This window comes from Girardinichthys multiradiatus, chromosome 22 (genome assembly GCF_021462225.1).
Source record: "Girardinichthys multiradiatus isolate DD_20200921_A chromosome 22, DD_fGirMul_XY1, whole genome shotgun sequence".
Classification (NCBI taxonomy): Eukaryota; Metazoa; Chordata; class Actinopteri; order Cyprinodontiformes; family Goodeidae; genus Girardinichthys; species Girardinichthys multiradiatus.
In genome coordinates this window covers 44,274,844-44,289,972 of record NC_061814.1, presented here as the reverse complement: position 1 = coordinate 44,289,972, position 15,129 = coordinate 44,274,844, and the positions used below count along the sequence as shown (strand labels likewise).

The window sequence follows — 15,129 nt, the reverse complement described above, 5'->3', positions numbered from 1 at the left end:
TTAAACATTATAACCCAGAAGTACCTGAGCATGTTTTAGTAATTAAATCCTTATTTTGCTTATTTATTTATTTTCTTGTTATTTCTTTCTTCTGATTCCTTTTCCCATATTTCTTCCCTTTCCTTGTTTACTTTCCTGCCTTCGTTCATTGTGTCCTTTCCTGTCTCCTTGTTTCCGTTCCCTTTCTTCTCCCACCTCCTTTTGTCTTTTCCCAGGATAATTTTGGATTTGACCTCCAGGCAGTTGAAGCTGCCACAAAGAAACATGAAGCCATAGAAACAGACATCGCAGCGTACGAGGAGCGGGTTCAGGTCCGCCTAAACCCGCTAATCATGACGAGCTCCTCCACACCTACATGTGCATGATGTTTTAAATCTTCAGAGTATATTCTTTCATCATTCTTTGCCTCCCTCTTCTACCGGTGCAGGCGGTGGTTGCCGTGGCGAAGGAGCTGGAGGCGGAGAGTTACCATGACATCAAGCGCATCACGGCCAGGAAGGACAATGTGATCCGTCTCTGGGAGTACCTGCTGGAGCTGCTGAAGGCCCGGCGCCACAGGCTGGAGCTGAACCTGGGCCTGCAGAGAGTCTTCCAGGAGATGCTCTACATCATGGACTGGATGGATGAGATGAAGGTAACATCAACACGTATGAAGTGTCAGCAGCTTAGGTTTTTATAGGTTTGCATTTGACGTTAAAACGACTTAAAGAACTGATTTCAGTTTGTTTCCTGTCTGCTTCAAATGTGACCAAAAATCTGAAACATTAAACAGTGTTGAGAAATCAGGAGTCAGTGTTTAAAAATAAAGACTGTAAATAAAAGTTGGTTCTGTTATTTTAGCAGGAAAACGTAAGGTTTAGAAACGCTGTTGTCACAAATCTAGAAATGATTCAAACACGCCCTAAATGATTTGCGTCTGGCTGGTAATCCTTTCTATGTGTGTGATGGTGATGAACAGAGCTGTGGTCCCCAGCTGAAAGGAGATAATAATCAATGTTAAAGATGATGATAAAGAGGATTTTCTGGATCAAAAGTGCAGGTTCTTTGAGGAAGTTTAGATGAAGCAGCAGGTTTGCATGATTTTATTCATCCTGGTAAAACTGTGACTTTCTGTTGACCTTTGACCTATCTGTTGGCCTGCAGATGCTACTACTGTCTCAGGATTATGGCAAACACCTGCTGGGTGTGGAGGACTTGCTGCAGAAACACGCTCTGGTGGAGGCTGACATCGCCATCCAGGCCGACCGAGTCCGAAACGTCAACCGCAACGCTCAGAAGTTTGCCAGCGACTCAGACGGTACCACAGAATCTTTCAGTTTCTTTTTCCTCCATCTTGCTTCTTTGCTCCTCTTCTTCCTCACTCTTCGTCTTCCGCTTCCTCAGGTTATAAACCCTGCGACCCGCAGATCATTAGGGACCGCGTGGCTCACATGGAGTTCTGCTACCAGGAGTTGAAGCAGCTGGCCGCTGAACGCCGAGCTCGCCTTGAGGAATCCCGCCGACTCTGGAAGTTCTTCTGGGAGATGGCTGAAGAGGTTCTCCACACTTCTGATTTTATTAGGACTCTTAAATCACCTTCTGGATGGTTTCAGACCGATAACCTCTCCAATTCCTGATAAACATTAAGCTTTAAGGCCAAAACAGGCTGTATAAAACGGTTTCCGTGGTGATTTGACTGATGGAGCTTGTGGTTTGCAGGAGGGATGGATCAGGGAGAAGGAGCAGATCCTGTCCTCCGAGGATTATGGGAAGGACCTCACGGGAACTGTGCGACTGCTCAGTCAGCACAAAGCCTTTGAAGACGAGATGAGCGGGCGCGCCGCCCACCTGCAGCAGACCATCCGCCAGGGGGAGGAGCTAGTGGCCGACCAGCACTTCGGCGCCGACAAGATCAGGGAGCGGATCCAGGACATCCAGGTAGGCTGCTCCGGCGCTGAAGACACAAGCACAGCAAACATCTCCGTCTTTTACTGTGAAAGGGCGAGCCTAACAGCTTTCCACCTCCCTCTGCAGGAGCAGTGGGCGGCTCTGGAGCACCTGTCTGCTGTAAGAAAAGCTCGTCTGCAAGAGGCCTGCAACCAGCACCAGTTCCAGGTTAGAACACAGCCAGAACTCCCAGTTAATGTTATTTCAGATGTTCCATAAAGGCCTTCTTCTAGCTTATCCAGCAGCCAATCACCAAGCATCCACCTTCTTTAACCAAACATGACTGTGACCCTGCAGGCTGATGCAGATGACATTGACACGTGGATGCTGGACGTTCTGCGCATCGTCTCCAGTGTCGACGTCGGCCATGATGAGTTCTCAGCTCAGGCTTTGGTGAAGAAACACAAAGATGTTGCAGAGGAGATCAGCAGCTACCGACCTGTCGTTGAAGCTCTGCATGAACAGGCCCAGATGCTGCCGCCAGAGAAGGCCAACTCTGAGGAGGTACAGCTGCAGCTCCTTCATGTCTGACCCAGATTCCATCTGCAACACCTGATGGCTGCTCTGAGGGTTCACTCTGCAACATCTTCACCCTTGTAGGTCCAAAACCGGCTGGCGGGCATTGAGGAGCGCTACAAGGAGGTGGTGGAACTGACCCGGCTCAGGAAGCAGGCCCTGCAGGACGCCTTGGCGCTCTACAAGATGCTGAGTGAAGCCAGCGCCTGTGAGCTGTGGGTCGACGAGAAGGAGCAGTGGCTGAACAGCATGGAGATCCCAGAGAAACTGGAAGACCTGGAGGTCATCCAGCACCGGTGAGAACCACATCAGGTTTACATTCCTCACAGTGAATCCTGCCTGTCAGGAACCAAATAATAATACCAGAAGAAATGGGGAAAAATAGCTTAAACTGAGCCAGAGCTTTAATGTTTATCAGCATCTTTCAGAAAATTGTCTTCAAACCAACGACATGAATGTCAGATTAGAGCCGTCATGTTCCTCATGGTTCCCTCTTCGTCTCTGTCCAGGTTCGACAGTCTGGAGCCGGAGATGAACAACCAGGCCTCCCGGGTTGCTGTGGTGAACCAGGTGGCCAGGCAGCTGATCCACAGTGGACACCCCAATGAGAAGGAGATCAAAGCCCAGCAGGACAAACTCAACACCAGGTAGTCAGACTGGGTTTAAACCAGTTCAGAGTTGTCAGATAAAACTTCCAGGGTGAAGAAAACCTGATGTAGACGGCTTCATCAAACGGCACCGATGATGTTGAGGTTTCTGTCTGTCTTATTCAGGTGGAGTCAGTTCAGAGACCTGGTGGACCAGAAGAAGGAGAACTTGAACTCAGCTCTGGGAGTCCAGAACTACCACCTGGAGTGTAACGAGACCAAGTCCTGGATCAAAGAGAAGACCAAGGTACCGCACAAAATCGGTCTATCCCTGCAGCCGTCTGTTTCACTCCGGAAGAACCTCAGGACCTTTAAACATCTGTTGCAGGTGATTGAGTCCACCCAGGAGCTGGGGAATGATCTGGCCGGAGTCATGGCTTTGCAAAGGAAGTTGACGGGGATGGAGCGGGACCTGGTAGCCATCGAGGACAAGCTGAAAGACTTGGAGAAAGAGGCAAACCGTTTGGCATCCGAACACCCGGAGCAGTCTGAGGCGATTAAAGGGCGCCTGGCTGAGATCACGGCCGTCTGGGACGAGATGAAGGTCAGATAGTTGTTTCTGTAATGACTCCACTGTTTGAAGTGAAGTTAAGGGGTCCAGAGTGTTCTCATGATCTGCAAACATCAGTGTAAAACCCTTCTCCTCTGGTCTGTTACTAGGGCACGTTGAAGAACCGTGAGGAGTCCCTGGGTGAGGCAAGCAAGCTGCAGCAGTTTCTGCGAGAGTTGGACGACTTCCAGTCGTGGTTGTCTCGGACGCAGACCGCCATCGCCTCCGAGGACATGCCCAACACGCTGGCGGAGGCCGAGAAGCTGCTGGCCCAGCACGAGAACATCAAGAATGAGATCCGCAACTATGAAGAAGACTACCAGAAGATGCGGGACATGGGCGAAATGGTGACGCAAGGCCAAACGGACGCTCAGTACATGTTCCTGAGGCAGCGGCTTCAGGCACTCGACACAGGCTGGATCGAGCTGCACAAGATGTGGGAGAACCGACAGAGCTTGCTGTCCCAGTCCCACGCTTACCAGCTGTTCCTGAGGGACACCAAGCAGGCCGAGGCCTTCCTCAACAACCAGGTAAGCCTTGCTGGCATCACACCTTCAACTCAACCTTTATCTCTGTAAACAGCAGAGGAAAACATCTTCAACGAGTCCATTCATGGGCCGAAACCTTCCACCTGGTTACTCAGTTACTCTAGTAGAAGTACTGCTCTTCCTTTAGCTGCTCAGGCTGGAGCTGTTTTCATCAGAAAGCTTTTGGCTCTCCGTAATAGGGTTCGAGTTCGGGTTAGCGCCTGACCCGAACCCAGTCCCTCCTCAGGGCTGTGAAACAGTCTCCCAGTTTTTCTTTTTGTTGGTTGGTTTTGAGTAGATCAGCCTAATTGTTGACAAGGTCTGATGCTGCCACCTGCTGGTGTATGACCCCGAGTGATGTGTTTATTCCAGGGAACATACAGTAATCAAGTGCTCTTAATGATCCTGTCTGGTTGAACCATCAGTTTTTGATTCGTTTGAATCTGCTGGTAAAACAATTGAATGCAGGGAAACCTAAATAAGATACAGAACTTTTTCAGGCAAGTACTGAAAAACCCAAATGTCCAGGACATATTTAGCAGCTTTCTAAAACAGACATGATGGTTTAAATGAGACCAGATGGTCGAGCTGAACCTCGCTGATCACTGGGTGACACAGAAAGGTCTCGGCTGTGTTTGTGGTTCAGGAGTACGTCCTGGCTCACACCGAGATGCCCACCACCCTGGAAGGGGCTGAGGCCGCCATCAAGAAGCAGGAAGACTTCATGACCACAATGGATGCCAATGAGGAGAAGATCAGCGGTGTGGTCGACACTGGACGCCGTCTGGTCGCCGACGGCAATATCAATGCTGAGCGCATCCAGGAGAAGGTGGACTCTATCGACCAGAGGTAACAGATTCTGTTTGTTCTTCTAGACAAAATGTTTTATTAGTTTATAGTTTTGGATATTTTCTGACGTTTCTGACCAACTTTGAACTATTATGTAAAACGTTCCTAAGGAGAAAACTGGTTGTTATTTAAGTATTTCTAATTTGTTTTACAGACACAAGAAGAACCGACAGGCAGCAAAAGATCTGCTGATGAGGCTGAAGGACAACAGGGACCTGCAGAAGTTCCTGCAGGACTGCCAGGAGGTAAAGCCCCTATGCCTAAAGCAATTTTTCTAGACCGTAAAGTAGTCTGGTTTAGACATTTACCATCCGTTTGTCCCTAGCTGTCGCTGTGGATCAACGAGAAGATGCTGACAGCTCAGGACATGACGTACGATGGGGCCAGGAACCTCCACAGCAAGTGGCTCAAACACCAGGCCTTCATGGCGGAGCTGCAGTCCAACAAGGAGTGGCTCGAGAAGATTGAAAAGGTCAGGGAGGGAGATGAGGAGGATGAGGAAAAGACGAAGAAACAAGAAGAAAGTTTGAAATGATGAAGGTTAATTTAGGAACATCTATGCTGGAACTAAAACATTTAAAACACAAAACTCTTCGCATAAAAACTTAATGTTTTCTAAACTGTGGAAAATAAGATCTGCTTCTAGCTTATTTAGGCTTTAAATTATCTATTTATTTTACCTATCTGTCCCTGGTTTAAACAAGTTTAGTTTCCTTCTCTAATTTAAGTTAATTCATCTAAGTTTAGCCCAGTTGATCTTATTTTAACTTGGATTAGTTTCAAGTTGTTCTATGTTAACTTAGTTGAGTGGAATTAAACGTTTAGTTAGTTTACTTCTTTTATCTTATTTTATTTAGATAAAATTAGTTTATATTTGCTGCTGTTTTGGTAGTTTTTTATTTATTCAAAGGTACTTTAGTTTATTCCATCTTAGTTAGCTTGTTTTATGGCGTTTCATGCTAGCTTACCCTGTATTCTGAACGAAATCTGTTGAGATGACCTTAATTTACCTGATGGTGACTTGCTTTAGTTTAATTATCTGTTCTAATCTCATTTTAGCTGATCGTATTTTAATTTTATCTTGTCGTATTTTATCTTATGCTAGCTTAGTTTAGCTGTTATTGTGTTAGCCGAGGCATCTCGTTCTAAGATTAGCTCTTCTTCTCTTGGTGTATCGTAATTTATTTTAGGTTCCCTTATCTTAGCTTAGTCCAGGCTACATTTACAGATTAAATCAGATTCAATTTAATTTAGATTACCTTAACTAAGGGTAGCTTATTTTATCTTACTTAATGTTCAGGTTAGCTTATTCTGCCTTAGGCTGTTACTTTATTTCATTTGCACTTACTTTAGTTTATGTAGTATTATGTCTTAGTTTAAGCTGTCTTGTCAGTCTTTTTAAGTTTAGCTTATCTTGTCTAAGTAACTAACCTAACCTAACTTTAAGTCACATCTTAATCTTTAAGAAACAAACATAAGTTGAGTCTCTGTGAAAACGTTCTGCTGCAGGACGGCCAGGCGCTGGCGGCAGAGAAACCAGAGACGAAGGTCATGGTGAAAGAGAAGCTGGCGTCCCTGAAGACCATGTGGGACGACCTGGAGTCGACCACCCAGACCAAGGCCAAGTGTCTGTTCGACGCCAACAAGGCCGAGCTGTTCACGCAGAGCTGCGCCGACCTGGACAAGTGGCTGACGAGCCTGGATGGGCAGCTTCAGTCCGATGACTTTGGCAAAGACCTGACCTCCGTTAACATCATGCTGAAGAAGCAGCAGGTGAGGAGTCCAAGGAGATGCTTCAGAGGTTATCTGGAAACAGGAAGTCATCCAGTAAAACAACAAGCTGCTGTTTAAAGGATTCTTTGATTTTCTTTGGTTGACTAGTTTACGTGGTGGAGTCAAATGTAGGCCAACTGTTTCATGACGGAGATAACTGCGTCCATGTTGAGCGTAAAGACCCAAACCTGTTAAAGGAGACAAACTAAACACATCTTCCCAAGTATGTCACTGGATACGCTGATTATGTCACGTTTTTATAGTGACATATCCTGCATGTTGTAGAAGGCGCAACATCTGACCATGTTACTCATAACTTCATTTGGTTTTTGAAGCCCATGGTTTAAATGAATTAAAATGACCCGTTAAACCCCTCAGTATTCAGCTTGATGGTTCTCATCAGACCTCTCTCGTCTGCTCGTTGGATAGATGGTGATGATCCACCATGGGCGCTATGACTTCTACAGCGGCTCAGGATCTTTTTTATTTCTGCCTAAAACATAAATTCAGCATGAAGTTAAAAGATGGAGAAGATAAAGATGGAGACGGTGGATGTTTCCTGCCAGTCTGACCAGTTACCATCAGACATCTTAATGAGGCTGAAGATAAATCCTTTAATGGATGCAGCGCCTGAATTTGGAGCAGTTTTCCTGGTGTGTTCCCTTTAAATTCCTGAGCAGAACCTGCTTGTTTTAGTCATGTGAGTGGAAGTCTAACCAGCCGTTATATAATTCACACCCGCTCTATGGCTCCCTCGTTATGTAATCTCTTATTGGATGTGTTTCGGGGCTCTGCTCAGTGAGGATGGATCTTCTCTGGTGGATATGCTGATGTTTGACTGTTGGGACCTTCAGACTGCAGCCCTCCTATTGGTGGATTTTTCCAGGTTAGACATTTAGGGAACTCAATTACAACCCACTGATGCTGCAGATGTGTGTGTGAGCTGAGGTTGATCTGCAGAGTGGGAGCTCCACTGATCGATGATGCTGGTTCTTTAAAAGCTGCTTCCGCCTCTTCGTCACATCTGAGCTGTAATTTTCTGTATAAGAGCAGTGAGGTGTCCTCGTTATCCTCCTGGCTCTGACTCCAGTCCAGACTCCTGCTGTTCATTTCCTTTCATGTGATGCTTCCTCAGATGATCAGTCTGGATCCTGCAGATGGTCCTCTCTTTATTGCTTTTTCTCCTCTGAGTTAGAGGTAAACACACTTTTATTTGGTGGAGATGAGATGAGTTCCCTGATGGATTCATATTTATAAAATATCAGCTTCTTCATTTTGGTTTGTCTGAGAACATTTTGAACTTTGTGTTTGCCGCCCAGAGGTGTTACTTAATAATTTATTGACACTTTATGATGATTTAGAAGGTAAATGTAAGCTGTGCTCCTCCTGCAGATGCTGGAGAGCCAGGTGGAGGTGCGTCAGAAGGAGGTGGAGGAGCTTCAGAAACAGTCTCAGGCCCTCAGCCAGGAGGGAAAAGGCTCAGACGAGGTAGACGGGAAGAGGATCAGCGTGGAGAACAAGTTCCAGGCGCTTCTGGAGCCGCTGCAGATGAGACGGGACAACCTGATGGCCTCTCGTGAGATCCACCAGTTCAACAGAGACGTGGAGGATGAGATCGTAAGTGAAGAGTTTTACTGTTAACCTCAGTTTGTTCTGGGAGGAAGGTTCTGGAACATGCAGTTTATTCACATTTTATTCTAGTGAACAGTTTCACTTTATAAAGAAGAAAAGGAACCAGGAATAAATGTTCAACTTGGTCCTACTTCTGTTTTTATAGAAGTAGAACCGGGTTTACAGTAAAGTTCTGCTCAGTTTTAGATAAAGGTTATAAAAAGTTTCACAATCAACACAATTTATGTTATTAGAGAAATGATTTGCATAAACCTCGGGCAGACCTCACTGGTAGAGAGGATGAACAGCACAGAAGGTCACGTTTTCTTCTCCTGTTCCAAACTATCACCAGCTTTTAGTACAGCATCGTATTTTTTCCCTGCGATCTGCACACGGTAAAACGTTATTGGCCTGTATTCAACAAACTTCTCAGAAATACTCTTAACTGAGCCAAGAATGTTTTTACACTGTGGTCCATTCTTAACACTTAAGCGTGTAGAGCCAGGTCTGAAGTCTCAGAGCTGATTTATGACATGCTGCTCATCCTGGATGTACTTAGAAAGCTCCAGGCAACGATCAGCACTGGATCAGAAGTTCACTTTCAACACAATAATGTTCTGTTTATTTTGCTTTTATAAAGAACATCTGAAATAATCCAGAATATTCTTGTAGTAAAGCCCAGCAGATGGTGGTTACCTGAGTTTTGTAAAGAAACCCTGAATCTGATGATGGGATCACTGCAGCCATGGCTTCTAGGAGGAAACACTGACTCCTCGTTGAGTTAGTGGAAGAAAGAAAACCTGTTCAGACCTACATTGAACAAAGTATGGGAGGACATCTCATGTAGCCTCGTTCACTCAGCATCTGACTGTGAAACAGAACTGTTATATTCTCTCCAGCAGCTCAGAAACATCTGCTATAGTCCAACCGTATACACACTTAATCTCATTGTCTCCCTTATTTCTTTTGTATTTCATGCCTACGCTTATCTTTCTTCCTCATTTTGGTTGCTCTGTCGTTATAACTGATTATTTGCACTGAGGCGGGGACCCCCAGCCCTGCCACAGCAGTTTCTGAGGTGGTGCAGCTCATTCAGGGGGAGAACATCTCTGGAGTGGAGGGGAGCCTGGATCCTGCAATAATAATGATAGAAAATGTATCTCAAACACAAGGTTTTATTTTCTCTCTTTATTTTCAGGTAAACACTGACAATAATTGACGTTTCCAAATTGTTTCATTCTTCCTGGAAGGTTTGCACACGTCTCTGTCTTCTCAGTAACATCACAGCCCCCCAGTGGAAACTCCTAATCAGAGGAGATGCCTCTGGAGCTGTCCTGAATAACCGGGAGAGTAAGAGGGATTCTTAGCCTTTACAGGTTTGATAACCTGCATTTACACTGATGTCTGAAAGTAGGCGTACATTCCTGAAATTCTCAACACGTAAGACTAAAATCCACTTTAAGAAGTTCGATAAAAACAGTCCAGCGGCTTCATGTATGAAGCGTACGTACGCACATAAATCTTGCGGCGGATTGTTTTACGCACAGTTCTGCAAAGATGAACGTTGCGTGAAAAATGTAGAAGCCACGCAAACCTTTTCAGTCAACAATAATAAATACAGAGAACTAAACCTCCCCTAAATTAAATATGACTACATTCAGTTTAATTCATGGAGCATCAAACCTGATGTTTCTTCATGAGCTTTTATGGTTTAAACCAGAGCGATGAAACTGAATCACATTCAGCCTCAATAACGTCACACAACTCAGAAAATGATGAAACGGCCTCAGAAAAGGATGGAAACAAACAACCTCAGAAAATGATGGAAACGACCTCAGAAAATGATTAAACGACCTCAGAAAATGATGGAAACAACCTCAGAAAATGATTAAACAACGAAAATGATGGAAACAACCTCAGAAAATGATGAAACAACCTCAGAAAATGATGGAAACAACCTCAGAAAATGATGAAACAACGAAAATGATGGAAACAACCTCAGAAAATGATGGAAACAACCTCAGAAAATGATGGAAACAACCTCAGAAAATGATGAAACAACGAAAATGATGGAAACAACCTCAGAAAATGATGAAACAACCTCAGAAAATGATGAAACAACCTCAGAAAATGATGGAAACAACCTCAGAAAATGATGAAACAACGAAAATGATTAAACGACCTCAGAAAATGATGGAAACAACCTCAGAAAATGATGGAAACAACCTCAGAAAATGATGAAACAACGAAAATGATGGAAACAACCTCAGAAAATGATGAAACAACCTCAGAAAATGATGAAACAACCTCAGAAAATGATGGAAACAACCTCAGAAAATGATTAAACAACCTCAGAAAATGATGAAACGACCTCAGAAAATGATGGAAACAACCTCAGAAAATGATGGAAACAACCTCAGAAAATGATGGAAACGACCTCAGAAAATGATTAAACGACCTCAGAAAATGATGGAAACAACCTCAGAAAATGATGGAAACAACCTCAGAAAATGATGGAAACAAACAACCTCAGAAAATGATGAAACAACCTCAGAAAATGATGGAAACAACCTCAGAAAATGATGGAAACGACCTCAGAAAATGATTAAACGACCTCAGAAAATGATGGAAACAACCTCAGAAAATGATGGAAACAACCTCAGAAAATGATGGAAACAACCTCAGAAAATGATGGAAACGACCTCAGAAAATGATGAAACGACCTCAGAAAATGATGGAAACAACCTCAGAAAATGATGGAAACAACCTCAGAAAATGATGAAACAACCTCAGAAAATGATGAAACAACCTCAGAAAATGATGGAAACAACCTCAGAAAATGATGGAAACAACCTCAGAAAATGATGGAAACAACATGGAAACAACCTCAGAAAATGATGGAAACGACCTCAGAAAATGATGGAAACGACCTCAGAAAATGATGGAAACAACCTCAGAAAATTATGAAACGACCTCAGAAAATGATGAAACAACCTCAGAAAATGATGAAACAACCTCAGAAAATGATGGAAACAACCTCAGAAAATGATTAAACAACCTCAGAAAATGATGGAAACTACCTCAGAAAATGATGAAACAACCTCAGAAAATGATGAAACGACCTCAGAAAATGATGGAAACAACCTCAGAAAATGATGGAAACAACCTCAGAAAATGATGAAACAACCTCAGAAAATGATGGAAACAAACGACTTCAGAAAATGATGGAAACTACCTCAGAAAATGATGAAACGACCTCAGAAAATGATGAAACAACCTCAGAAAATGATGGAAACAACCTCAGAAAATGATGGAAACAACCTCAGAAAATGATGGAAACTACCTCAGAAAATGATGGAAACAACCTCAGAAAATGATGGAAACTACCTCAGAAAATGATGGAAACAACCTCAGAAAATGATGGAAACAACCTCAGAAAATGATGGAAACAACCTCAGAAAATGATGGAAACTACCTCAGAAAATGATGAAACGACCTCAGAAAATGATGGAAACAACCTCAGAAAATGATGGAAACAACCTCAGAAAATGATGGAAACAACCTCAGAAAATGATGGAAACTACCTCAGAAAATGATGGAAACAACCTCAGAAAATGATGGAAACTACCTCAGAAAATGATGGAAACAACCTCAGAAAATGATGGAAACAACCTCAGAAAATGATGGAAACAACCTCAGAAAATGATGGAAACAACCTCAGAAAATGATGGAAACAACCTCAGAAAATGATTGAAACAACCTCAGAAAATGATGGAAACAACCTCAGAAAATGATGGAAACTACCTCAGAAAATGATGAAACGACCTCAGAAAATGATGGAAACAACCTCAGAAAATGATGAAACAACCTCAGAAAATGATGGAAACAAACGACTTCAGAAAATGATGGAAACAACCTCAGAAAATGATGAAACGACCTCAGAAAATGATGGAAACAACCTCAGAAAATGATGAAACAACCTCAGAAAATGATGGAAACGACCTCAGAAAATGATGGAAACAACCTCAGAAAATGATGGAAACAACCTCAGAAAATGATGGAAACAACCTCAGAAAATGATGGAAACGACCTCAGAAAATGATGGAAACAACCTCAGAAAATGATGGAAACAACCTCAGAAAATGATGGAAACAACCTCAGAAAATGATGGAAACAAACGACCTCAGAAAATGATGGAAACAACCTCAGAAAATGATGGAAACAACCTCAGAAAATGATGGAAACAACCTCAGAAAATGATGGAAACAACCTCAGAAAATGATGGAAACAACCTCAGAAAATGATGGAAACAACCTCAGAAAATGATGAAACAACCTCAGAAAATGATGGAAACAACCTCAGAAAATGATGGAAACAACCTCAGAAAATGATGGAAACGACCTCAGAAAATGATGGAAACAACCTCAGAAAATGATGAAACAACCTCAGAAAATGATGGAAACGACCTCAGAAAATGATGGAAACAACCTCAGAAAATGATGGAAACAACCTCAGAAAATGATGGAAACAACCTCAGAAAATGATGGAAACGACCTCAGAAAATGATGGAAACAACCTCAGAAAATGATGGAAACAACCTCAGAAAATGATGGAAACAACCTCAGAAAATGATGGAAACAACCTCAGAAAATGATGGAAACAACCTCAGAAAATGATGGAAACAACCTCAGAAAATGATGGAAACTACCTCAGAAAATGATGGAAACAACCTCAGAAAATGATGGAAACAACCTCAGAAAATGATGGAAACAACCTCAGAAAATGATGGAAACAACCTCAGAAAATGATGGAAACGACCTCAGAAAATGATGGAAACGACCTCAGAAAATGATGGAAACGACCTCAGAAAATGATGGAAACAACCTCAGAAAATGATGAAACGACCTCAGAAAATGATGGAAACAACCTCAGAAAATGATGGAAACAACCTCAGAAAATGATGGAAACAACCTCAGAAAATGATGGAAAAAACCTCAGAAAATGATGGAAACAACCTCAGAAAATGATGGAAACAACGACCTCAGAAAATGATGGAAACAACCTCAGAAATGATGGAAACGACCTCAGAAAATGATGGAAACGACCTCAAAATGATACAACCTCAGAAAATGATGGAAACAACCTCAGAAAATGATGAAACAACCTCAGAAAATGATGAAACAACCTCAGAAAATGATGGAAAAAACCTCAGAAAATGATGGAAAAAACCTCAGAAAATGATGGAAACAACGACCTCAGAAAATGATGGAAACAACCTCAGAAAATGATGGAAACAACTTCAGAAAATGATGGAAACGACCTCAGAAAATGATGGAAACAACCTCAGAAAATGATGGAAACAAACAACCTCAGAAAATGATGGAAACGATGAAACAACCTCAGAAAATGATGGAAACGACCTCAGTCGGATGGAAACTGTGAAACTTCCTCTGTTTCTGTCTCCTGTAGAAGGAAATGCTCCTCAGTCTGAGCGCTGAGGAGCAGAAAATGCATGAGAATCATCTGAGGGACACTTTCATTCTCACTGAGAAGAAAACAGTGTCAGATTAGCAGATTAACTCCTAACAAGTCAGGTTTGATGGTTCCTAAGGTGGACCAGCTGGAGACAATCACACATGTCCATAAATAGCTGCTTAAGTTGCTCCTTGTTGTGGAACGATGGCAGCTTTGGTTCACCAATGGAAGAAGTCAGAGACCCTCCTGACCTGCTGGTACATGATGATGCATGGCTCATCAGCTGGTTCAGATTGTCCAGGACAATCATCTTGGAGCTCTGCATGGAGCTGACCTCAGTGGTCCAGAGGGAAACCAGGAGGAACCGTGGGTCACCGGTACCAGTTCCAGTTCTCACTACCCTGCGTGAAAATGCTTTTATGAATAGAAATCTAATTTAATATATGTGCAACCTCATGATTCCTTTATATTATCAAAACAATCACAATAAATCTAATAATAATAGTCGTATTGGGAACAAACCTCTGTGTGTGATGGCTGCTTCTAGGTCATTTTCTAACTTGTTTTTATGTGACGTCCTGGATGGTTGTAAACACACACATAGTGTGTGTGGTGACAGTCTTCCTAATCGAAATAAAGGAGGGATATAAACGTCATTATGATGATCTGCACCGAGTCATGATTGAGCTCAGTGCGGCAGCTAGATGGCGCCGTTTAGTTTAGATACACACATTGTAGAACTGAACGGGTCTGAAACATTTTATTTCAATCAGGTTTGAGTCGCTGATTCATTCAAGAAGTTGTTGGTTTGCTGTAATTCACTACAAACATCCTTGATGGTGTGCAGACACAGTCTCGTTTTTCCGCCAGCAGGAACCGGTTCTTTGACTGTCACAGCACCGTTGCCATGGTTATTTGGACACATGGTTGGCGACTTCCAGCTATTTCTACTACTTTGCATATGTATTTAGGGGCGGGGACCGGTACATCTGAATTTTTTTGTGCGCACAAAGTTTCAGAATTTCTTCCTACCTCAAACTGTTAGTATGAAAGCTGCACAATCTTTAGGACATGAGGCTCCTGATCTTTAGGTAAGCTGACAATTTGCAGTGGTTTCAACTTAAATAATAAATCTGAGTAGAAGCTGATTTTCTCTAAATGCAGGTATAAAGCTACCTTTAAATGTGGATATCCTGCATCAGCTGAGAGACTCTGAAACCCTGAAGACCATGTCTTCAGGTCTTCAGATGAAGCA

General features: G+C 43.0%; 1 protein-coding gene across 2 annotated transcripts in view; it reads left to right on the top strand.

Moving 5' to 3' along the window:
• LOC124859384 (spectrin beta chain, non-erythrocytic 1) overlaps positions 1–15,129 on the top strand; it is a 100,299-nt gene that overhangs the window by 65,748 nt on the left and 19,422 nt on the right. For both annotated transcript variants that reach the window (XM_047352138.1, XM_047352137.1), the window contains 17 exons: positions 216–311; positions 428–634; positions 1,144–1,297; positions 1,384–1,535; positions 1,699–1,917; positions 2,014–2,094; positions 2,224–2,430; positions 2,527–2,738; positions 2,952–3,089; positions 3,216–3,336; positions 3,418–3,633; positions 3,750–4,169; positions 4,813–5,015; positions 5,170–5,260; positions 5,341–5,487; positions 6,525–6,788; positions 8,181–8,405. In XM_047352138.1, coding sequence (XP_047208094.1) covers positions 216–311; positions 428–634; positions 1,144–1,297; positions 1,384–1,535; positions 1,699–1,917; positions 2,014–2,094; positions 2,224–2,430; positions 2,527–2,738; positions 2,952–3,089; positions 3,216–3,336; positions 3,418–3,633; positions 3,750–4,169; positions 4,813–5,015; positions 5,170–5,260; positions 5,341–5,487; positions 6,525–6,788; positions 8,181–8,405 — 3,153 coding nt within the window. The remainder of the gene's footprint in view (positions 1–215; positions 312–427; positions 635–1,143; positions 1,298–1,383; positions 1,536–1,698; positions 1,918–2,013; positions 2,095–2,223; positions 2,431–2,526; positions 2,739–2,951; positions 3,090–3,215; positions 3,337–3,417; positions 3,634–3,749; positions 4,170–4,812; positions 5,016–5,169; positions 5,261–5,340; positions 5,488–6,524; positions 6,789–8,180; positions 8,406–15,129) is intronic.